Source organism: Artemia sp. Qi Xiang Cuo, chromosome 2 (genome assembly GCF_049724085.1).
Source record: "Artemia sp. Qi Xiang Cuo chromosome 2, ASM4972408v1, whole genome shotgun sequence".
Taxonomy (NCBI): domain Eukaryota; kingdom Metazoa; phylum Arthropoda; class Branchiopoda; order Anostraca; family Artemiidae; genus Artemia; species Artemia sp. Qi Xiang Cuo.
Window position 1 is genome coordinate 86027464 of NC_142795.1, and position 23955 is coordinate 86051418.

Genomic DNA, 23955 nt, shown 5'->3' on the forward strand with positions numbered 1-23955 from the left:
AGGATCTCGATTATCCAAATAATGATATTGACTTCATTGACAGTCCCAACTCTGACTCAACCTTTTGTCCGTACTTTTTCTTTATTTCTGCACAAACAACCACTGAAGCAATCGCTAAAGCGATGACTGACATTAGCACATTCGACCATTTCGCAGTTGTCAAGACATTTGATAATTGATTAGTCCTATAGATCTGAATAAGATGAAACAGCTGTTAGTTTGTTTCAGTCAGTCTGTGAGAATATACTTGCGAAGATTAAATACCATTCAAGCTACTTCAAAAAGGGCCGTCACCAGCTATGTCAGAGAAGCAGGTTCTGCTGAATATCTATACAATCGAGCTAATTTACGCAATGCATTGGACAGAAAAATGGGATGTTCCAATCAGAAAGGTCCGCGTTTGATTTAAACTCCCTGGTCGATCTAAAAACACTTTGTTAGAGGGTACTCGGCGTGTCTCTGGGCTCTGGTATTCCTTATGGAAAGCGTGCAAAAAGACTCGTATTGGTCCCGTGAACGAAGCCCGTTTGTATACTAAACGCCATTTGCCAAGCGTTTGTCGAAACATCGCGCGAGCATAGTTCATCAAAACAGTGACTTGGTCTGTTCAAGTCCCAATTCGGTGTGGGATTTGATAAATAGTTAGAAATCCTGTGACCTTGCCAATGCTCTACTTATAACTGAATCTGAGTGGATCTCCTGCTTTGAATCTGAGGTTTAGCCACCGGATCAAACACCCCAATTACAATGTGAATCAGAGCTCGATGCTGCAGTCGAGCATTCAGACCATGTTATAGATTTCTTAGAGCCAGTGTCAATGTTGAAGGAAGTTACAAAAAAGCTAAAGAAAAAAATATTCGAGAGGGATTAATGAACTCTGTGGTATGCATTTTTTGTATGGTAATGCTAAGCTCATTGAACAACTACTTTGCTTTATCAACGTTATTTTTCTTTGGATCAGTCCTGAATTTTTTTTTTTTTTTTAATGGTTACCATAATCCAAAAATGGTAAAGAGCCATAAAAATGTACTTCATACCCTCCTCTTCCATACTATTTTGCAAAAAAAGCCGGCCGTACCTACGTACTCCTTGTTGGTAGTAAATTGTTGCTTAACCGTTTTTATTTGAGCGTCTATACAATGTTTTTGTTATCTTGCACATTCTGTCATTTTCTCCCTTGTGGCCCATCCTATCGGAAGAGGATAAAAGACTTCTGCGTTCTTATCATTACCAGTATTTTAGTGACTTCTTAATATCCCATTGTGGGTCGGAAATTTCAGAGTAACACCAAAATATGGAGCTAGAGATCAAGACCGTACCCAGGATTTTTTGGAGGGGGTTTTTCTAAAAAAAAAAATCGGGGGAGGGGGTACAAAAAAAAACTCAAAAACGCATACAAAATTTGTTTATATCCATTTTTGTTACGTTTTTACAAGTCAGACAAACATTTCGGGGAGGGGGCGGGTTCAAACTCCCCTCTGGGTATGGCCTTGCTAGAGATCCTCTTACCACCGGTTTTGAAAGACAGAATAAATTTGGAAGTTTGCTTGATCCGAGCCATGATTTTTACGTGTTATCTTATTAAAGTATAATCTATCCGTTTGGTTTTAGTTGATTTGCTGGAGGATCCTCTTTTGTGTCGTTGTGTATATTGTGTTCCATATCATTATTTCTCTTTTCTTCTTTATTTGTCCTTCACTCCATTTGTTTGATGATGTTTAAAAACGGGAAATGAATTTCACTCATTCATTCAAAGTACTTAGCAACAGCAAGAACTAAGTTTAGAATTTAAAACCACCTCAGATCTTTTTCTTTGGTGGTTCGGCTGAACTGTGCTACTTTCTGAAGGCTGACCTAAACTGAACTGTAATTATGAGACTGACCTGACCAAGCCTGACCATTGAAAACTTGTTTCAAGGTGTTAGGCTAGATTCGGAGGAAGGTCATGCCGGGGAGCCAATCAAGATTTGTACTGGTCAAATTAACATATTTTGTTTGAAGGTTTTGTATAGCCCAACTTTATTGGCTGTTATCATGAGTAATGTTATTGTTATCCATACCAGTGACTCTAGTCAGGATTGAACTTAAATATAAGAGGAAAAAGGATATATAAACCTACAAATAAATTGACTTTCAAGACCAGGCTTCATATAAATTATATTTTTCATACTTTTATGCTCATAAAAAACTGAATGGTAGAGGACTTTATTCGCTCTATCTTTTTCCGTCGATTCATTATGGAACATAGCGTAAAAAAGCCAAAATATAAATAGATACTGGCAGGGGCGAATCTCCAGTATTTTTATTCGGGGGAGAGGGGTCCATATCCATATAGTCAAGGATATATGATATTTTTTTGACGTCCCTTGGTACAGGAATTTCAAATAAGTAAAATAAGAAGAGGAGGAATTTGGGAAATATTTCTCCCTTTGTACTTAACAAAAGAAAACAAGTTGAAGAAAAGGGCTGAAGTTGGTCAGAATGATTAGGAACCTATTTCTGTACTTTCAACGTTTTCATTTCAAAGGAATTCGTAACAAACCAATTGCAGCAGAAATTTTAATTTTTAGATGGCAAACCAGGCAACGTACGAAGAAAATACAAACACAATAATAGAATCATAAAAGCTGCTTTGATTGAAGTCCAAAGCGGATACACAGTTTCGGAAACGGCTTTGAAGTATTCTATACCGAGGACTAGTCTCCATCACTACGCAAAAAAGTTTGGAGTCGAGTCTCATTTTTCGAAGAGGAAGAAAGATTACCCTAGTCATAATACAAGTGCGGGGAGGGGAGGGTGGAGTCAGGTCTAAGCCACTTGCTCTCAAAGAAATTGCTTTGAACATTGAAGTTGACCTCTTTTAAAACAGTTCTTTTTTCTCTTTTTATTACCCCGGAATCTTGGACACCTATGGATATTCATATTTTTATTTGTACGAGGGTTATATTGAAAAAAAAAAGTTATAAAAAGACTTAAAAACTCTTATGTGTTAAAAAAAGACACAAAAAAATAGTGACGTATTGTATGAATATGAAAATTAGCGTTTCAAAGTGGTTGCAATGCGTATTCAAGCACTTATCGTACCTCTATACTAGCTTAGAAATTTGATCAGCATAAAAATCTACCCCCTGTCCCTTGAACCAACCTTTGTCCTCATCGCCCCCAAAGTCCTCAGATGTAAGAAACTTCTTCAAATGGAGGAAGAAGTGATAATCTTCTGCATCACAGATCTTGGAACTAAGGTGGGTGATTGAAAATGTCCCATTTGAACATTCCAGAAAATATTTTGCTATCGAAGGAGAGTGAAGTCAAGTATTGTCGTGCATAAGTACGGCACCCATACCAAGCATACCACGGGGTTTGTGTCGTCTAATCCTTTTTGATCTTTTCAACATTTCACAGCCAAAGCTCCTGGTAATCGTTGTTCCTCGTTCCATGAGTTGAACCAATACCTATTTAGCATCCAGGAAACGCGTGTTATAAGTTTCCTGCTAGAAAAGGTTTTTCCCGTGCTTTCTCGAGATTCACCCACTTAACCCGAGGTATCATCCCAGTTAGAATCCTCTTTAACAATGATGTAGTACTTAAGTGGTGACGAGGAGCAGTAAGATGCCACTGACTCACTCAAGGCACAGATGGCAGAGGAATTTCTGAGATGTTGCGGGAACTGTGTCTTAGAACTAAGATGCAGTTTTCAGATTGCATGGTACACGCTTGGTTTATTTTGAGCTTTTTTATATAACCAGTTAAAACTTACAATGACGAATCTCTATTGTTTTTATCTATAATCCTGGATAAAATATATTTTATATATGTTTAACCTTTAATTTTATGTATGTTTCTTGAAAAAAAAAACAATGTAAGTGATGCAATATTTCCTGCCAAATTTTGAGCATGTTATTGTAATTCTTTATCGATGTATGAATAGTAACCTTTAAGAGATTATTTATTTATCGAGATTGTTGTTTTAAATTTGCATAATTGACTGTTAAATTAGGTTCCAAAAGAAAATTTTATTTGAGCTTATTAATTAAACTGGAGAAAGTTCATACATATCAGCAAGGAATTTGCAAGAACTATTAGGTACATAATCTGTTTATAGCATGCATGTTAAATCTAGCATGGTGCTCATCATTGGTTATAACGGGGAATGCATGGGACCTAGAGAAAATTACCCCTTCCCCTTCCCTCTCTGTCTCTGAGTAACTAGATGACTCCGGCATTAGGCCCGTTTTTTAGCACTAAGATCTTACATCTAAGATCTTGCATCTTTCTGCAAAGATTATCGTTTTTTAACTCATCTTTGTTCTAAGATCTTACAGCTCACTGATGTTAGCAAAAAGTGTGAAGACCGCCACTGTTCTGCCATATAGAACAATGATAAGAGAACTTTGATGATATACTCATCATTGTTCTCAGACCGCTGATCAGAGCATAATGATGAAAGACGTTTGCAGAAAACGACAAAAAATGTAAGATCTTAGTTCAAAGATTTCACTTTTAAGCGTTTTCTGACAAAACATGTAAGATCTTAGCAAATTGATGTGTGAAAAAACAGCCCTATTAAGTTTAGTATCTTAAAATAACTCGCATGTTTAGGCGAATTCTTCCTCCCCGAAGAAAATTTTTGTTTACGTGCCCGGTGCTAACATTAAAGTCCCGAAAGACCTTATTGAATAATTTACCAAATTACTGAAACACAAAAATTACTACTGTTTACTCACAAATGGAGAACTTCCCAACAGAAAAGACACAACCTTGAAGGATTGAAATTTTTTTATTTCTGGACTCTGTTACATGCATTGGAGTGCTTAATTAGCCCTTATGGAATCTATAAGAAAGCTCTTATAGGATACTGCAAAAATATTACCGTAATAAGTAGTGCAGCCGCTCTCAGTTGCAATTTAGAAAAGTGTATGAAGCTAAATCGCTCCTGCAATGCAGGGCTGCCAGAAAGTCAAACAAAAGACAAGCCTGAGCCTTTGAAAAACAAGCCAAAATACGCCCGAGCCTTTGAAAACCAAGACTGCCATCATGGTCATTTCATAAAGTTCTAAAATTGCCCATATTTTCGGTGCTAAAGTCAAAAATTTTGCGCGTGCGCCGCGACACGCTCAAGGCCCAATAAGTTTAGTTGGATTAGTTCTAGATCAGTTTTTTTTATCCGGTTATTTCAAACTTACCACCAATCTTTCGAAACAAACACGGCAAAAAGATGGTCCTGGTTAAAATCAAACTTCGCACAAATCTTTCGAAACAAATACGGAAAAATGCGGTCCAAAATTTTTGTTAATTCCTTAGCCTTTTTTAAAATCCACATCATTTCGTCAATGATAAAATTAAAAAATTGTATTATGAAAGTGCTATAAATTGAATCCCATGCTACAGTGATACACATGATGAAATAGTGCTAAAATAGTTCTTTTTTGCTAGAATCAAGTGTTGCCCCTAATCTAATTTTACTTTTACTTTGCTTGCTTACCTTTTGTTCATCCTGTTCCACTTTCACGGAAGAACAACGATTTATGGGAACTTCCAAAATTCATCTGTTTTTAGCTGCAGCTTATTGCGTTGTAATTGTTAAACAGCTGTGAACTCTTATTATTAACTTTTAGAATTTAATTTGATTTATTCCACTGAATACGCTAGTAAAAACCACAAGCCGAAGACATACAATATCTTTGATTTATTATCGCATACAAATTTTTGTTACACGTTATTTGGTACAGTTGCAAGACAATATTTAAAGATATCCATATGAGTAAAGTATGGCGTCAAAATAAAACATGAGGACAGTGCTAATACAAAAGCCTTCGTAATCCCAAGATGAAATAATACGTACAGATAAAAACAAAAACAAAAAAGAAAGGCACTTTAGATCCAAAAGGTACTAAGAGATTTAAGACTCAAAGGATGCTAGGATATTATCTAGATCGACTAGATCAGTTGTTTGGTCAGTTTTTTCGACTTCAAAACCTTATCAATATCACTATTAAAAAGCAGCATAGGCTTTGTAGGCTCAAACGTCGAGCAACAAGAGCCCAATGCTGACAACCACAGCCTGAACACAAGTATTGAGTTCAACATGGGCAAGAGAAAACGGTTTCGGAGCTTGCTCTTAATGACATTCATCATAGAAAAGGACCGTTCCACTATCGCATTGCTAATTGGAAAATTCAACAGGGTCAATGCCCACTTGGGTAACTCACGAAAAGGAAATGCCCCAACAGCATCAATTTAAGCGCAGGACAGCTATCCAGAACTGAGAGGAGTCCTTGGGGATTGTTCCTCCACACACAAATGACCAATTAACGTCCAACAGTTTTATCCACTGATTCTCTAAGGTACTGAGATCAGTGGTAGCAACAATTCTCAATGACAAGTCTCCAAATCGGGGTCGAAACTGAGACAAGCAAATCACAGGGGATAAAAATGTCAGCTTTAGGAGCGAATCCAGGGCAGGATGCATTCGTTTAAGCACCGTTTTAGCCGTGGTTTTCAGGAACGCAAAACACCGTATTTTGATTTCGCTCTTCTGTGTGTCTGAAAGTTTAGATTTGGCCAATTTAATCAGGAACTCGTGTCCGTAATCATCTTGATCTGGCGGCAAATAATTGATTTCGAAGTCCATATTAACCATCAAAGACAATGCAGATGAGCAGAGTATCCTACGCAGGAGACTTAGTATCAAACCCTGCAGATCTTCAAAAAAACAAAATTGGTCAGCGTGTGTGTGCTGAAACAGCAAGTTGACCCTTTGAAATTCGGACAGCAATGGCTTCAAGAACACAATGAAAATTCTGTCCGCACAGACGGCCTCTGAAGCACTATTCTAGACAAGCTGCTTTTTAATATCTGGGAAGAGTTAGGTTAGGAAAACTAAGCTTTCAGTGATGAATCCAGGGCCAAAAACATACTCTGGGAAGGTATTGCCATTCTACTAAGTTAACCCCCTTCTGATTTCTAAGTCTTTGAATTTTGACAAAACAACATTATATCTTAATTTTAAGTTTCTTTTTCTCTGGTTTTAGTTTGAAAATGCAATTCCTGTTATTAGAGTAGAATTTTAAGCCATATAAAAGGTTTTTTCCTAAATTTAGGAAATGTATTTCCATATCTTGGAAACTTCGCAAATTTTGATTGATCAAATTTTTAAAGCTGAAAACCATTTTTTTTTTTCTTTTTTTAATCAGAAGATCTATTCTGCATGGTTTCTATTTTATAAAACAAAGGTTTTTAAGGTCATCAAAGGTCAGTGCCCTCTATTGGGGATAGGAGTAGAGATGGGTTGGCTAATTCAAAATATTTTTTCAGGACATACTTCAGTCTGTAAACCCATCCCAGAAAGCTTCATTTTTGTAACCTAACCCTTTCCCAAGATAGCAACAAATAGCTTGTCTAGAATTTTACAATATATAATTCAGACTATATATTTGCATGGGCGCCCATAAGGAGGAACAAGGGGGGAGCGCCTTCACCTTAGTACTCTTAGCATCAATAGTTACAGTGAATGTAGTTGTAGTACTAAAAGTATACACATAGTGCCTTCTGGATAGTTCAAAATCCCCCCAATGTACTCCTAAAGATCCAATTTATTAATATAAGTTGTTCTTGAGATATTGCTCTTTCACCTGTTTAAGAGTCAACGAGCTCATATTTTGTTTTGATTTAGTTCAACGTCTGCCTAAATATTTTTTATATTTGATTACTGAGGATGTTGTTATATTCTCTTTGGACTATTGCTCTGAGGGTTGTGGGGGGGGGGGGGGGGTGGCATTCTCAACGTCATAATTTCGGGACCTTTAAACTATGCTGAACAAAATGGCTATCTCAAAATTTTGGTTGGATTTGTTTGGTGAAGTGATTGACGTCGGGGAGGGGGAGCTGGTTGCCCTCCATGAACTCTTTTTGAAGTTCCTATGACATTTTTTTGTATAAGAAGTACCCTGGTCCAAAAAACAGAACAATATATTGTGCCCACGTTGCTCTTTACTTAGGCAGTACTATTGTGCTCCCTATAATATTTTGTCTTGAGATTTTAATTATACAGCACTGGAAGTGCCAATTAGACCAGGTAAGCCCCCCCCTATAATTCAGCCTATGGGCGCCCATGTATATTTGCACATTATGGGGGGGGGGGGGTAAAGTATAATAAACTTTCAGTTAAAAAGTTTTAATTACAACAGTCTAGAGAAGGACATGTAGAGAAGGAAATATGTTAAGAATACAGTTCATAATGTGCAGAATAATTGTAGATAACACATATTGCATGTATCTCAGCTATACTTTATCCCTAACTCCTTCCCCTAATGTGCAAATACTACTACTACTACTAACAACTCACCGCAGCACCAAGCCGCCTGAGGCCAACACAGCTGCGCACGCTCCTCCTCCACCCCAATGTATTCAAAGCCTCCCTTTTTACACCCGCCCACTAAGTTCCCATTTCCTTTAAATCTTTCTTTATGACGTCCTCCCACCCCAGATGGGGACGACCTGCTTTCCGTTTAGCCCAAGATGGTTGGCCAAAAAGAACAATCTTCGCCAATCTATCATCGTTCATCCGCACAACGTGCCCTAACCACCTCAACCTTTCTTTCATTATAGCCCTAGAGAGCGGTATTGAACCTCATTTTTCGTACAGCCTATTGTTTGAAGTACGGTCAGTCAGCCGGGTACCCAGAACAATCCTTAAGCAATTTCTCTGGCAAACATCTAGCAAATCTTCATCCGCTTTTCGGAGCGTCCATGCTTCAGAGACATATTTGACCACTGGCATCACTGTAGCTTCTAATATTCAAATCTTGGTTTTCAGACTTATCTTCCTATTCTTCCAGACTTTTTTTTAACTGTGAAAAACCACCCTGAGCCTTGGCTATTCTATTTTTAACATCTTCACTGCTCCCACCATCTTTACTAATAATACTACCAAGGTAAGTGAAGCTGCTCACCTGGTCAATCTTTTCATTACCCATCGTCACCTTTTCATCTTCACTTATTCCTAGCGTTAGTGATTTAGTCTACTTCACATTAATTTTCAAACCTATTCTAGCACCCTCAACTTGCAAAACCTCTCAAACTTCATTCATTTTGCTCACACTTTCATCTAGGATGCTTAACTCATCAGCATAATCCAAGTCCAGGAGACTTTTTCCTCCCCATTTGATTTCGTGGTCTCCCATTGCCTTTCCTGTGCTCCTTAAGACAAAATCCATCAAAATAATCCATATAAAGGGGGATAGAACACAACCCTGCTTAACTCCTGATTTAATACAAAACTAGCTGCTAACCTCATTTCCTACCTTAACCGCAGCCGTGTTATTCTCGTACATAGCACTATTCACTTTAATGTATTTGTCTGGTATACCATACAAGGATAAAACATTTATTAAAGCTCTGTTATCAACAGAATCGAACGCTTGCTCATAATCTATAAAACTGAGGACCAAAGGCGTTTGAAAACTCAGGCCCTTTTCAATTATTAGCCTAAGAGTGAAAATTTGGTCGACTTATCCTCTACCTTTTCTAAAACCGCACTGTTCTTCTCTTAAAAATTTGTCTACGGCATCTCTCAGTCTAAGAAGTATCATATTACTTAGTAATTTGCTACCAGACTAATGCCTCGATAATTACCACACTCACTTTTATAACCTTTCTCATAAAGTGGCTTAATTAAGGTTTTCCCAAAATCGTTAGGTACTTCCCCTTTTTCAAAAATTATATTCATAATCTTCAATAACTTATTTCTAACCTCAGAGCCGCCATGTTTTAAAAACTCATTTACCACACCATCAGTACATGGGGACTAATTATTCTTTAATCTTTTTAGTATTGTCGCTAACTCTTCCTCACAAAACAAATCTTCCTTCACATCCAAGGTATCACAAACTTTTTCACAAACCCGAATTATATATTTCCAATGCATTCCGCCAACCATCAGTAACTTGTTTTTCTGGTTTTTGTTTTGTCACAGTTGATTAAATTTACTGGTACAATGGAGGAATTTCAGCCATGTATTTGCAAATTAAGGGGGAGGGCCTGGGGGTAATGTATAGCAGGGCTACAAGAAAGATATCAGCAACAGTTATTTCTGTATATTAATTATCAAGTATGAAGTTTTCTTAACATGTTTCCTTCTCTGGGTATATACCATTACAAGTAGGGAAATCTGCACATTACAAAGTATAAATTGTTTTCTTAACATGATTTTTTCGCAACAGCCCCAATTGTAGACTAAGCCTAGGCTACAAAAAGGTTGGGCCAGATCTGTCAAATATATCAAAGAAGGATAGATCTGTATAAAATTCAAGTCTTGCCTTAATCTCAGCAGCAATAAAATTCCTTGTAAGACTCCTAACGCAGAGCCATCTCAGCCATGCAGATATAAATTCCTAATGGGGAAGCGTTTCAGAATAGAAAGCGTTCCACACGCTAAAGAAGGGCTCTTGTCTTTTTGGTGCATAGCCACGGCTGAGCCACCATGATTTTGGAATTTTTGTCTGGTTCCAAACTTCCAGTCAAAATAAGCACATTTAAAAAAAAAGCCCACGTTCCCGCCACACGGCCCCCAAGTCCCCTCCAAAATTCAGCCCGTCCCTGACGGCTAAAGCCCACGGGGCGGAAAACAAGCCCATCTGGCAACATAGCTGCAATGTCGTTGTAATAGACGGGGCGCTCATAGATGGCGTTGGTGATATTTTCCATAGGAACAGCTTGAATCTCCAGTCTTCTCTGTTTTTCATTGAACTCTTTGATTTATATTAGCTCTGTTCCAGCTACAAAATATTTCATTTAAGTTCAGTAGAAATTTTCATTTTTAGACAATGAAACAAATCGGGGACATTGGAAAGCTAAGTACAATAATAGCATGATTGCAGCTGCATTGAACGAAATACAAAAAGGACACAGTTTCACGGAAGTAGCTTTGAAGTTTTCCATGCCAAGGACCAGTCTCCATAATTACGCGAAGAAATTTGGAATTGTCTCACTTCATAAAAAGAGAAGAACTTCTCTCAAGTCATCTTAATTCTATTGCCCTCTGAGCTGAGTCTATTTTGGCTATCTAGGCCCTGTATAAATATGGTACAGAAAATGATTTATGCAATTCCACTGTGAAGTCGCCGAATCGGCTAGGACAAAGCTCATTCTTTAGACAAAGCGAAACAGTGGCTTCTTCCTTTTAAGACACTTCTCTTCATAAATTTTGACACAGTTTGTTGAAAAGAAAAAGGATTTTGTGATGGTACCCACCGAACTTTGAACCTATGTTTATGTATTATTGTTAAATAGTTATATTTGAATGTCTTTCTTAATAATTGTTTAGTTTCTAATTTTACTATTTGGGCTGTTTAGAAGAAAAACTGATTTACGAACCAAACAAAGGGGAAACTCCAAATGAGAGCATGTTGCTGATCCGTGGAAGAATTTTTTGACTTTTTACATGTCCGTTTATGTGTTGAGTATCGAGGACTTATTTAAAAATCCGTTATTGGCACAGTCAAATTGATGTCCATAAAATTTGTTAGAATTTCCTTTTCAAAATTTTCTTATTTCTAATTATTACTCCTGCTTTATACTATAGGCCTACCTAATTATTACTCCTACTTAAATCACTTCTACTTTCTAATTCTTACTCCTTATGGGAATCAAACAGTTGTAACGAACTGTTTGTAAGAGCGGCTCGTCTCAATAGTAGCCGAAACTCTAAAAAACGGAATTTTAACATAAATAGATACATCAAAAAAATTGAATTTTTATGCTGGTTTTAAATATATAAGTTTCATCAAGTTGCCTCATATCCATCAAAAGTTACGAGCCTGAAAAAATTTGTCTTATTTTCAAAAAAGGGAAACACACCCCCTAAAAGTCATATAATATTAATGAAAATCCCACATTCAGATTCAGCGTATCAGAGAACCTTACTGTAGAGGTTTCAAGCTCCTATCTGCAAAAATGTGGATTTGTTTTTTTTGTTTTTTTTTTTGCCAGAAGAATGATCACGGATGCGTGTTTATTTGTTTGCCTTTTTTTTTCTTTTTATCAGGGGTGATCGTATCGACCCAGAGGTCCTATAATTTTGCGAAAGGGTTCATTTGAACGGAAATTAAAAGTTCTAATGCCTTTCTTAATCAAAAAACAAAAAAAATTTAAAGATAGAATCACTTTTTACAAAAAAAAACTGCATTTTTGATGTCTTTTTATAATGCCGTCTTTTCAAGGATATTTGATTTTTTAAGCATTATATACATTAAAAGACGATCATTAGAATAAAAAGCCATTGCATTAATTTGACTTAGTTAGCTACTTGATTGTTTGAGGTTCGTCTCTTACTATCACAAAGAAGAAAAAGCCGTAGGGTTTTTTCCTCTTTGAAATTTACATAGAATTATTATAAAGAACGAACTCTTGTCCCTATAACTTTTATAGGCCACTTAACTAAAGTATAGGCTTGTAAAGTTATATTTAAGGTAAATATGTTAAAAATTCCCTCCAGCGGGGTATCGAACCCTGGTCACCCACGTGACAAGTGGGTATGATTACTATTGCACTATCGGATTACTATTGCACTATTATGAAAAATATGCATCCTTTCGTTTTTTCCGTTTTTTTTTCCTCCTCAGCTAACTGGGCACTGGAAAATCATTGAGAGCTGTATAATGGCTCATTATAAAGGAAATTGCTACATCTAGTGCCTTTTTTGCTTAAAAATAAAATAGTTTTTAAAATAGAATCAATTTTGACAAAAAAAAACTGCATGTTCGTGTACAAGCTTGATGAATGACGTTATAATTGTATAGTTACATGAAGGATCGATATTGTAAATGGGAACTTTGTGTTTATCATCGGTATCATGGTTTTATTGATAGCTGAATTACACTAAAGGATATCCTCCCCGGGTGGCCTTGAACCACCAACCTTTTGGTTAACGGCCGATCGTGCTTGCCAGTTGCCACCACGATGTCACTCATTAATATCACTAAAGGATCAGTGAAGGCATTTTTAGTCTCCACATAGTAGGAAACTTTTCAAACAGAGAAAGTTGTTTTCCGACACACAGTTGAAATTCGTGTTTATTTAACTGTGTGTTGTATATACAGAAATTGTAACTAGAATAATTTATGTGGTTTCTTGTCGATATCACAATGGAATTCGTCGACATGGCTTCTGAATGGGCCATGAAGTTCAAATTGAAGTTCAATTCAGTGTTACAAAATAAATAAAAGTGACTAAAAAATGTTTTTCTGTTTACCGTAGGAAATGTTTAAAATGCTAGCAAGTTTTTGTCTTTCCGTTCTCAGAGAAGGTAGGATTTGTCTGATTGAAAGTGAAACTCCGCAAAATCTTCTCAGAAAGCTTATTGAAAAAAATATAACTGGTTTATATAGCTACTTAAAAAAAGAATGTTGATAGTATATTTTTTCGATATTGTACGATCAGATAATTCATGTTTCAAACAGGGAGCTTTTATTCATTATAAGCAAAACTTTGTCACCCATAAAAATCTTTCAAACGAATTGAATAATTTACCAAATTACTTAAACACAAAAATTACGACTGTTTACTCACAAATGGAGAACTTCCAAACAGAAAAGACGCAACCTGGAAGGACAAGAATTTTTTATTTCTGGACTCTGCTACATGCATTGGCTGCGTATGAAGTGCTTAATTAGCCCTTATGGAATTTTAGAAAACTCTTGTAGGATACTACAAAAATATTACCGTAACAAGTAGTGCAGTGGCTCTCAGTTGCAATATAGAAAAAGTGTATGAAGCTAAATCGCTCCTGCAATGTCGTTGTAACAGACGGGGTGCTCACAGATGGCGTTGGTGATCTTTTCCATAGGAATAGCTTGAGTTTCCAGCCTTCTTTGTTTTTTCATTGAACTCTGATTCATATTAACTTTGTTCCAGCTACGAAATATTTTATTTAAGTTACAGTAGAAATTTTCATTTTTAGACAATGAAACAAATGGGGGACATTGGAAATCTAAGTACAATAAAAGCATGATTGCAGCTGCATTGAACGAAATACAAAAAGGACACAGTTTCAGGGAAGTAGCTTTGAAGTTTTCCATGCCAAAGAGCAGTCTCCAAGATTACGTGAAGAAATTTGGAATTGTCTCACTTCATAAAAAGAGAAAAACTTCACTCAACTCATCTTAATTCTAATGTCCTCTGGGTTGGGCTTATTTCGGCTATCTAGAGCCTCTATAGATATGGTACAAAAAATGATTTGTGCAATTCCACTATGAAGTCGCCCAGTCGGCTAGGACAAAGCGAAACAATGGTTTCCTACTTTTTCGACACTTCTGTTCATAAATTTTCACACAGTTTATTGAAAAGAAAAAGAACTATGCGATGGTACCCACCGAACTTTGAACCTATGATTATGTATTATTGTTAGATAGTTATATTTGAATCTGTCTTTCTTAAAAATTGTTTAGTTTCTAATTTTACTATTTGGGCTGTTTAGAAGCAAAACTGATGAACTCTACAAAACAAACAACGAGGAAAACTCCAAATGAGAGCACGTTGGTGATCCATGGAAGAAAGTTTTTGACTCTTTTACATGTCCGTTTATGTGTTTAGTATAGAGGACTTATTTAAAAATCCGTAATTGGTACAGTCAAAGTGATGTCCATAAAATTTGTTAGAATTCCCTTTTCAAAATTTTCTTACTCCTAATTATTACTCCTGCTTTGTTTTACCTAATTATTACTCCTACTTAAATTATTTCTTCTTTCTAATTCTTACTCCTTATGGGAATATCACTAATGGAACAGTGAAAGCATTTTTAGTCTCCGCATAGTAGGAAAATTCAAACAGAGAAAGTTGTTTTCCGACACACAGTTGAATTTCTCGTTCATTCAATTGTGTAGTGCATACAGAAATTGTAACTAGAATCATTTATGTGGTTTCTTGTCGATACCACAATGGAATTCGTCGAAATGGCTTCTGAATGGCTCATTGAGTACAAATTGAAATTCAATTCAGTGTTTCAAAATAAATAAAAGTGACTAAAAAATGTTTTTCTGTTTATCGTAAGAAAAGTTTAAAATGCTAGCAAGTTTCTGACTTTCCGTCCTGAGATAACGTAGGATTTGTCTTGTTGAAGGTGAAACTCCTCAAAGTCTTCTCAGAAAGCTTATTGAAAAAATTATAACTGGTTTATATGCCTACTTAAAAAAGAATGTCGATAGTATACTTTTTCAGTATTGTACAATGCGATAGTTCATGTTTCAAATAGGGAGCTTTTGTTCATTATAAGCAAAACTTTGTCACCCAGAAAAATCTTTCAAACAAGAAGTTTTATTTATTGCAAACACAGCTTTATCGCCTGGAGAAACGAAAATTTCAATGCCGATACTATATAGAAACCTATTCTGTATAGAATTGGTATGACGTGGAATCCAGCTGCAGACGCAGAATTTGATTTATGTCAGAACCTAGCTTTAGCACTAATTTGTCCTAGTGAAAGTGAGTTCAGCCTGTATGAAAGTCAGTACAGACTGATCGCCATCAAATTTATCACCATATCCCTAGAAAGTGAAGTAGGCCTACGCTTACTTTTCGGATTGGAGTAGTTTTTATGCGACAACCTTTCATTGACAACTATGAACAATTTGTGAAAGCTTTTGGTTGACTCTCCATGTGAAAACAAATTTTGAAACCTTGAGGTAGAGCTAAAGTTAAAAATCATTTTTGAAAATTATTGTTTAAAGAATCTGATCAGTAAACTGGCTGTCAATATGGCCCAATCAGGCTATCATTAAAGTCGATCTTGATCAGTAAAATCAGTAGAAATATGTTAGATTTGAAACTGCTAATACAGCTACTAATAGCGCATTATAGGTTTTGCCAGGCTTTTAACTGTTCCTTCCTTGATACTTGGTTTTTATCCAACCGCTTTTAAGCGAATATCCTGGAACTAAACTCGTTTGAGTGCAAATTTTTCAGAATATGCCTTTGGGATACCAAAATTTTTTCCTGGACTACCTTTTTTTAAATACCACCTTGTAAGGTATATATAAGGACTATATCACAATTCTTTCTAAAACTACTCTCTTAAATCCTTTCTCACGCCTCTAGAAGTGCCTTCACCCTCAACTGAGAATATATTGCTTTAAACATGCCTTCTATAAAAGTTCTAATCCTATTGGATCCCTGCTAACTGTTCCAATGTCAGGTGTGTGAAGGTTTATGCCTTTTTGTTCGTTACGGGTTAGTCGACTAAAGCTAAATTCAGACGAACAGGCTTTGAAGGCATAGTTCAAACTGCGTTAATTGACCCTTTCAAATCTAAGACCTCCGTTTTGTTAAAAAAAAAAATCTAAACCCCTAAAATCATGGGCGCCGGCAAAAAAAATTCCAGGGGAGGGGGGCAGACACCAAAATAGCAGTGGCGATTTGGGTGACAGGGAATATATTTCAGAATTTTTTTGTAGGAATAAGTTTATTTTGAATACTCTTAAGAAACAACTCTAAAATAAAAAGAAGAATTAAATTGCATGCAAAATGAAACAAAATACAGTAAATTTTAAACGACAAGTATTCCTGGGAAAGGGATCAATTTGTTTAATCAATAATATATTGAATTATTAAGGATTTAGTATTAAAAAAAATCAGATCCAAACAAAAATTACAGAAGGATTTATTGCTTCCGTAGATTATAACAGATGTAGACTTGTCTTAATGCAATTTCCTTTGCCTTAGAATTGTTTACAAAAAGAGTAGAGATACTCGAAAATCATCCTGTCACCACGTTTTGATTTTATACAGGCTATGTAAAATGTACCTTTTTCATAACAGAACAATTCTCAACCTCGAACTTAAATCCCTTATACATTCAGACATTTAAAAATTACGGAATATCGAAAGAAAAACAAAATTTAAACTTACTATCCAGCTGTCAAAGTGACCATCTTTCTTTTTATTAGTCTATTCAACTAAATAAAATGAAAAGGTTAAAAAAAAATTCGTCACAGGAGAATCTTATCAAATAGTTTGGGACAAAAACTGGAAGTAAAAAGTGGATTGGGACAATATTCACCAAAACTAAAAATGGAATTCTCATGACAATTGCTAAACCAACAGTATTGGCTTTTTCTGCTGATTCTAAATATATAAAATTCTTTCAGTTTATTGTTATCCATCCAAAACTAAAAATTTGCGAAAATTTGCCTGATTTTTACAAAAAGGAGAAACACCTCCAAAAAAGCAAGTGATCTTATTGAAAATCTCCTTATTAGATACGTCATATTAGAGAACCCTACCGTAGAGATTTCAAGCTCTAATCTTAAAAATGTGGAGTTTCGCATTGTTTTTCAGAAGAAACAGTTTTGATTTTTCCCAGGGGTGGTTGTATCAAACCGAAGGTCCAAGATAATTGGGAGGGAGCTCATTCAAACGTAAATTTAAAGCTCTTTTTTAAGTGATCATACATGCTGGGTCAGGGGAAAGTTTTTTTTTCTGTCATTTTATTAGGGCACCAAACTACGACTTTGCCCCGAAGAGGACGGATTTGCAATCAATATAAAATTATGAAAAGCTAATTTATTTAAAAGTATCAATTACTATATCTTAGGCTTCCCAGTTGCAAAAGAAGTACTGCCACGCGGTGGCAGTACTAGATTCAACCAAGTGAATACACTTTATTTGTAACGAAATTAGACTACGTTTGGTGGTGTGTAAATGCATATCAGCTATAATGAGGGGGGAGTTCGTCATTGTTTAGGTGGGGATAGGGTAGATTCCTAAAAAAGTACATTTTAATGGACAAATTGCTTACTCTTCATGAGGCTTCAGATGAATGTTGAAAGAGGTAGAGGGGGTGGTAATTAATTAAAATGTTTCTCTATACAGCTAAAGTATTACAATCTCAGATCTACCAGCACAGAGGTGGAAAATGCAGGGAAGGTTATCATCAGCCCCAACAGGAAATTTCTTTGGGGTGGCAAATTCTGCTAGGAATCTGGTTTTTAGCAATTTTAAATGGTAATATTTTTATATTTATATGAAGTACTTCAGTGTATTTACAAAAATGCATGTAATGTATGTATCGATGACAAAATCCTATTGTAGAGGTTGTGATGGCTTCAGATATGTAGTAAATCAAAAGTCTCACAGAATTTCCATCCAAACAAACAATAGTACTCCTTTTCATCCAACCGAAACTCTTTAGTAGTAATATTAACAAGGACTTTTCACCAAAATTACTGTTCATCACCAATTTTTTAAGAATATTCAAACTTTATTTGAAATTGCAAATTCAAACGTAGGACGGTACTAATCAACGTATAATATTGCTTTACACATTTTAAAAGCAATTAGCCAGGGATTTAAGGGACCGGTATCTCAAACCTTATCTTGGTTAGGCTTGGGTAGGATTTGGAAAACAATCAGAAATTGAATAGAAAAAGAGCTTTTCAACAGAAAGCAAGGAACAGTTTTGAAACCTATTTGAACAGATTATTCTTTATATGAAAGAGGCTGTGTTCTCCTTAACTCCTTATTCTTTACCATGAAGTTTGGCTTTTGTCTAAATGTTTAAAGAAAATTTTCAATTGGAAAAAAAAAGATTTTTCAAGGCACTAAAAAATTTTGTTTAATGAGCAAGGTGTTGAGAAGGGGGCAGTCCTCCTTATATACAGAGTAATTTCAATTTGTTTTAAGTTTTGAATTTTTTTCTTACTTTGGTTAAAAAATCTTTTCTATTTGTTTAATTATATTTCATGAAACTGTAAAGAATTATGAATACAATTAATTTTGGTAACGCAGAAAAAACGATCAAAATTTCAATGATTTCTGTTTTGATTTTGATGGGTAATCAAACAGTTCGCTGTAATGAACTGTTAGTAAGGAGGATTATTACGCATATGAAGGGGGTTGCCCCCTCCTCAACACATCGCTCTTTACGCTAAAGTTTAAATTTTGCCTCAATTCTTTAAAAGCGACTCCTGTAACACAAGGGTTGGTTATTTAGAACAATACGTAACTTTGTTAAAGTGCTTAGAAACTGTAGCGTGAAGATCAAAGTGTTGATGAGGGAGCAACCCTGCTCATATACGTAATAATTTCTGTTCGTTTTAAATTTTAATGCTGCTCCTCATGGGCGTAGGCAACATCTTATGTAGGGGGAGCAGCCGCTTCTGTGATGGAAGGGGGAGGGATCTTACTAATACTTCCCGAGGTCCTTTGAATATAGGTCTTTAGAAACTAGTCATTCTGTATTTCACTAAAACTCGGTCTTTAACATTTTCCATGTTCCACTTTTCCTGCAACAGTATAACATAAGAGACCCACTATCCTACTTCCAATTTCCAGAAAACATAAACACCACAAAAGCAATTTGACACAAATCACATTATGGTTAGATAACAGCTTCTTCTAAGAATTCAACTCAAAAGTTTACAGTTGGGCAAAATTAAATGTTAAAATTGGTATAGGGCCCACGTCTAGCAAAAGCAAACAGTTTCAATACAAAAACCTATGGGGCTTCTGGAGGATTATAAATGCTCTGGCAGATTGCAGTGTATATTTTTAAAAAGTCTGGCCTTAATTAACTGTTTTACCAAAAATTTCAGATTGGATCAGGTTTTATGGTGATTAACTCTGGAATTTTGTTCAATTTTGTCTGAAAGCCTACGCCTAATTACGAAGACTAGAAAGCTTGCGTTGTAAACTCACATTGTATTCTCCTATTATTTGCCTGTTTTTGGCAGCTTCCGAGACGTGCCATCTTCACCAGTTTGCTGTTAGTATTTCTTCATCCTGTGGGATAGTGAACTCCCATGTTCGGCCCCAATACCCAGGGTAAATTCAGCATGCCGTACCAAGGTGTCCAAAAGTGGGCTATGCTTGTAAAAGCTGTGTAAACAGCATATTTAAAGGTTGAAGGCAAGCTTAATACCCAAAACTGTGTTATTTCTGGCGTTGTTTAATCCTGTCGGAACAGTAGGTAAACTGAAGTTCTTTTTTTCCTGATAAATTTCATTCAAGATAAAATAATTAAAAGTAAAACAGAAGAGAAAAGAAAGAAAGGTGGCTGAGATACAAAAGAAAAGAAAATAGCAGTTTTTTCTGTCTTAGTCGACAAAAAGACAGTCGGATTCTCTGGAAGTACCATGGGTGTCCCTAGAGGAACGCTGCAAGACTACATGAAAAAAGTTGAGAAGCTGAATATCCCTCTACAAGGTCTGGACCTGAGTTTCCTTAGACCCTGTTACAACCCATGATCAATATTTACAGAGGAACAAGCAAAAAGACTGAAAACTTACTTGAAAACGATAGCTGATATGCTTTCGAATGTATTCCCCTAGAAGCATGTAAATTTGCATACACTTATGCCATTATTAAGAGCATAAAAGTACCGGATAACGGAACTGCAAAGGCAGTGGAAACAGTGTAGGAATTACAGGTAAAGATTGGTACCGTGGATTTATGGATTGACTTAAAACTCTATCAGTAAGAACGCCAATAAGTACAAGCTTATGACGGACAACACTGCTTTCAACTGTCACAGTGTAGGAGCTTTCTTTAACGACCTGGATTGAGGCCCATATAAACACATGTTCAGACCACAAGACATTGGAAGTTTTAACGAATCAGGTCTGAAAAAATCCACAAGCCTAGTAAAAGCATTGTACAACAAGGGCAGAAGTAAGTAGGGAAGGTCTCGTCAGCCGAAAGAGGTCATTTGACCACGATTTGTGCTGGTCTTAATGTATTGGGAACACACTCCCTCCTCTACTTATTTCCCCACAAAAACAAGGTCTGAAAATTTTATTCAGGGGAGCCTTACCAGGAGCCATCACGATCAGCTCGAAAAATACTTCTGGCTGGATGACTGCTTCTCATTCTTTGCTTTACTTGCAGCATTTTATCAATTAAGTCAAACCCAAAAAATCAACAGGAAAAAAATATGAAAAACTCAGAAGTGCTCACTGACACCCCTATGAAAGAATGCATTACTGCTAGGATAAAAGCTGTATCTGCCAAAAAGCCCTAGTCCTGGAACAGAAGAAAGTCAGACAAGTGAAAAGACTAAAAAGCAAAAGGCGTGTCTCTGGCAACAAGAGTTACAGTCAGAGTGACGATAGTTGATGCTGTATACAACAACTCTTCAGACCCCAGCATAGACATTGAAGAAAAGCCCCCTACCAGCAACTTCTAATTTGACACTGAGAAAGTCAAGTCTGGTGATTACATTCTGATTGAGCTGAAGAGCAAGAAAGGGAATTCTGTTCACAATGTTATCATTATCAAAAGTAGCAACTGAAGAACTTAAGGTCCTCTTTTGGAAGAAGACTGGAGCAAGAGACTTTGCGCTAACTGACGAGATGAATAGTGTCTTAAAGACAGAAGTTGAAATAAAACTGCCACTACTGAAAGGTAGAACACCAAGATTAGCGGAGCGGCTTACTTTTGGTGTCGATCAGTCAATGTATAATTTGAAATTAATACTCTTTATTTTTTTTTTAAACCTTAATGAAATTCATTTTGTAGTTTTTTTATGCTGACCATATTCTTTTTTAATTTTGTAGCCGAAAAACAAGCTTTAACGTTCCCCTGGTCACTTTTCTTTTTCTTTTGTCCGGTGGCCAAACGTATGGCAGAGACGAATGAACCAGTGCCGGGATGGCCCAGGTTTGGCACTCTTGACCACTTGGATAGAGAGGTATCCAGGTGGAAAAATGGCGGAGTATTTCTAATTGTCTTTTTCAAGGATGGTATTGAATGAGTTACTTTTGCTTTGACATGCTCAGCAACTTCTTATCGCTTGAATCAATTCATGGAGAATTAAACAAGTCAAAATCAGCCGATCGTGGGCCAGTCTCCTATCTATATATCGGACCGAAAATCAATATTGAAGATCGAAACGTAAATGTTGATATCGCAAACGATATTTGGAAATCTCTGTTCATTTCCAGCTTTTTTAACCATCTACCAGGTAACATCCAACAAAAAATTCCAACAGGTAGTAATTTCTCACTAATATCTATCGTAAATTTGAAGTTCTAGGGGGGGGGGGCAGCTGCCCCCCCCCTAGAACCTGAATACCAAGAACCAATATATTTGACACCTATATTTGACACTTGAATACCAAAACACAATATATTTGACACTTGAATACCAAAAACCAATATATTTGACACCTTTATGCTTCATAACTCTAAAAAATTAAATCTTTTTCAAAGTCAAAACTAGATAACATTGGCGCCCATAAGCTGATTTTTTTTTTTTGGGGGGGGGGGCTTAGCTGGTCTAATCGGCACTCTAATGCTGTATAGAAGAAGACTCAAAACAAAAATATAAAATATAAGGCAGCATCATTCAGCCTGGGGGGTCTGGAGCCCCCCCCCTCCATATGGGCACCCATGCTAGATAAATACAATCACTCCTGAGAAAAAATTACAACAAAACACAAAAAATGTATCCGTTCAGGGGAAAATACAGAAATTCCCAGCATTCCGTTCAAGGGAAACATTTCTGATTATGGTGGCTTCATATATCAGCTCATGGGTACTCTTGAAATGCAAGGAAAAGTGGAAGGCACATTTTTACCGAAATTGCCCCTTATTCAGTTGTTTTCTATAGTTATACAAACTTTCTTGTGTACTAACAACTGCACTAATTATGAATAAACAAATACATATTTAGGATCATCACAAAAAGCTGATTCTTTGATTTAATGTTATCAATAGTTAGGGTCTTATACTTTCGTTATTGACAAGAATCGTTATTTACTTACCATTCATTACTGTGAAGAATTTGATTTTTTTTTTTTTTTCAGAAACGTTTTTTTTTTGCTGGACCAAATCATATATAAAAAATGTTTCTGGAAAACCAGAAAGGGGTCACTCAGTCACAAATTAGAATTTATTTTCCTAATTAAGGGTCAAAATCTATTGGCAGGCAGCCAACAATGGGGCAACACACATTTTTCCATGGTTTATCCTATTCTGCTCTCTTTCCTTTTGGTTTCCTTATAATTACTTTATAGTCCCAAATTTCCAGGGGGGTCATGCCCCCCTCCCCTGCCAGTGCCCCTTCCCAAAATGCAAGTAAGTTCTGTAAATTAGGACTACTGTAATACTCAAGATATTTACAGAGGGAAAGTTGGGGACAAAGGATTTCCCTATATCCTACTGATATATCTGTTCAGAGGGCTAATTTTTAATAATTCAAGAATGGTGTCAATCATTGATAGAAACATCATAAAGATATTGACTAGTGGTTGAATTCCGGAAGCACAATGAATTTAGATGCATGGGATATGTATGTTTGAAGAGATAACAAAATTATATAACACCAGAAGGTTAGATTTTATTTTTTTCCGCATCGGATCAAACAGCTCTGTTTTTTTTTACCCTGATATCAGCAAATCTTGTTACAAACAGCTTTTTTCAATTAAGGGATCCTCCCTGTCTTTCCTCTGCCTAGCTTGTTTAGGACCTCTGTGATAAACCATTTTACCGTGACGATAACCTCTTAAACCTACACTTATCTTCTATCATTCTTAATCTGATAAAGACGCATCTAAAGTTATGATCCAGGTCATCAGGAAGAAATTGATTTATTCCCTCTGGTTTTATTCCCCTATTTTATTAAATGTGAACCAGATGACAGAGTAGTTCTTCATTATGGCTTTCCTAGCGAAGAATTAGTGCCGTAACCAGACAGTAGTAGATGTAAAAGGGTCCGTCGCTTTTGAGTTTTATACCTCTTTCTCTTTGATTTCCCCTTAAATATTTTCTCCCTGCTGCTTGTCTAAATAAATGCAATAAACATGCATGCAGTAAATGTAAAAGTAACTAGCCTTCTGGCACCAAGGCTCGTCAAGTATGCGTGTGGCTAACAAGTTGAACTGTGTTTTTCGAGGTGGTGTTAAATTTGACTTCTGGTGTTTGTAGTGGAATAACACTACATCAGAAACAATTGTTTGCACAGGAAAAA

At 36.1% G+C, this 23955-nt stretch overlaps 1 protein-coding gene across 7 annotated transcripts in view; it reads left to right on the forward strand.

Moving 5' to 3' along the window:
* Positions 1-23955, forward strand: part of LOC148955738 (uncharacterized) — a 109685-nt gene that overhangs the window by 37513 nt on the left and 48217 nt on the right. For 3 of the 7 annotated variants that reach the window (XM_089103906.1, XM_089103911.1, XM_089103921.1), the window contains one exon: positions 2571-4045. The exons of 2 other annotated variants lie outside the window; for them this stretch is intronic. In XM_089103906.1, coding sequence (XP_088960032.1) covers positions 2571-2812 — 242 coding nt within the window. In that variant the 3' untranslated portion in view covers positions 2813-4045. Of the gene's footprint in view, positions 1-2570; positions 4046-10820; positions 12058-13957; positions 14974-23955 lie in introns of those variants that run through there. 2 more of the 7 variants (XM_089103947.1, XM_089103939.1) reach the window with 2 other exon arrangements.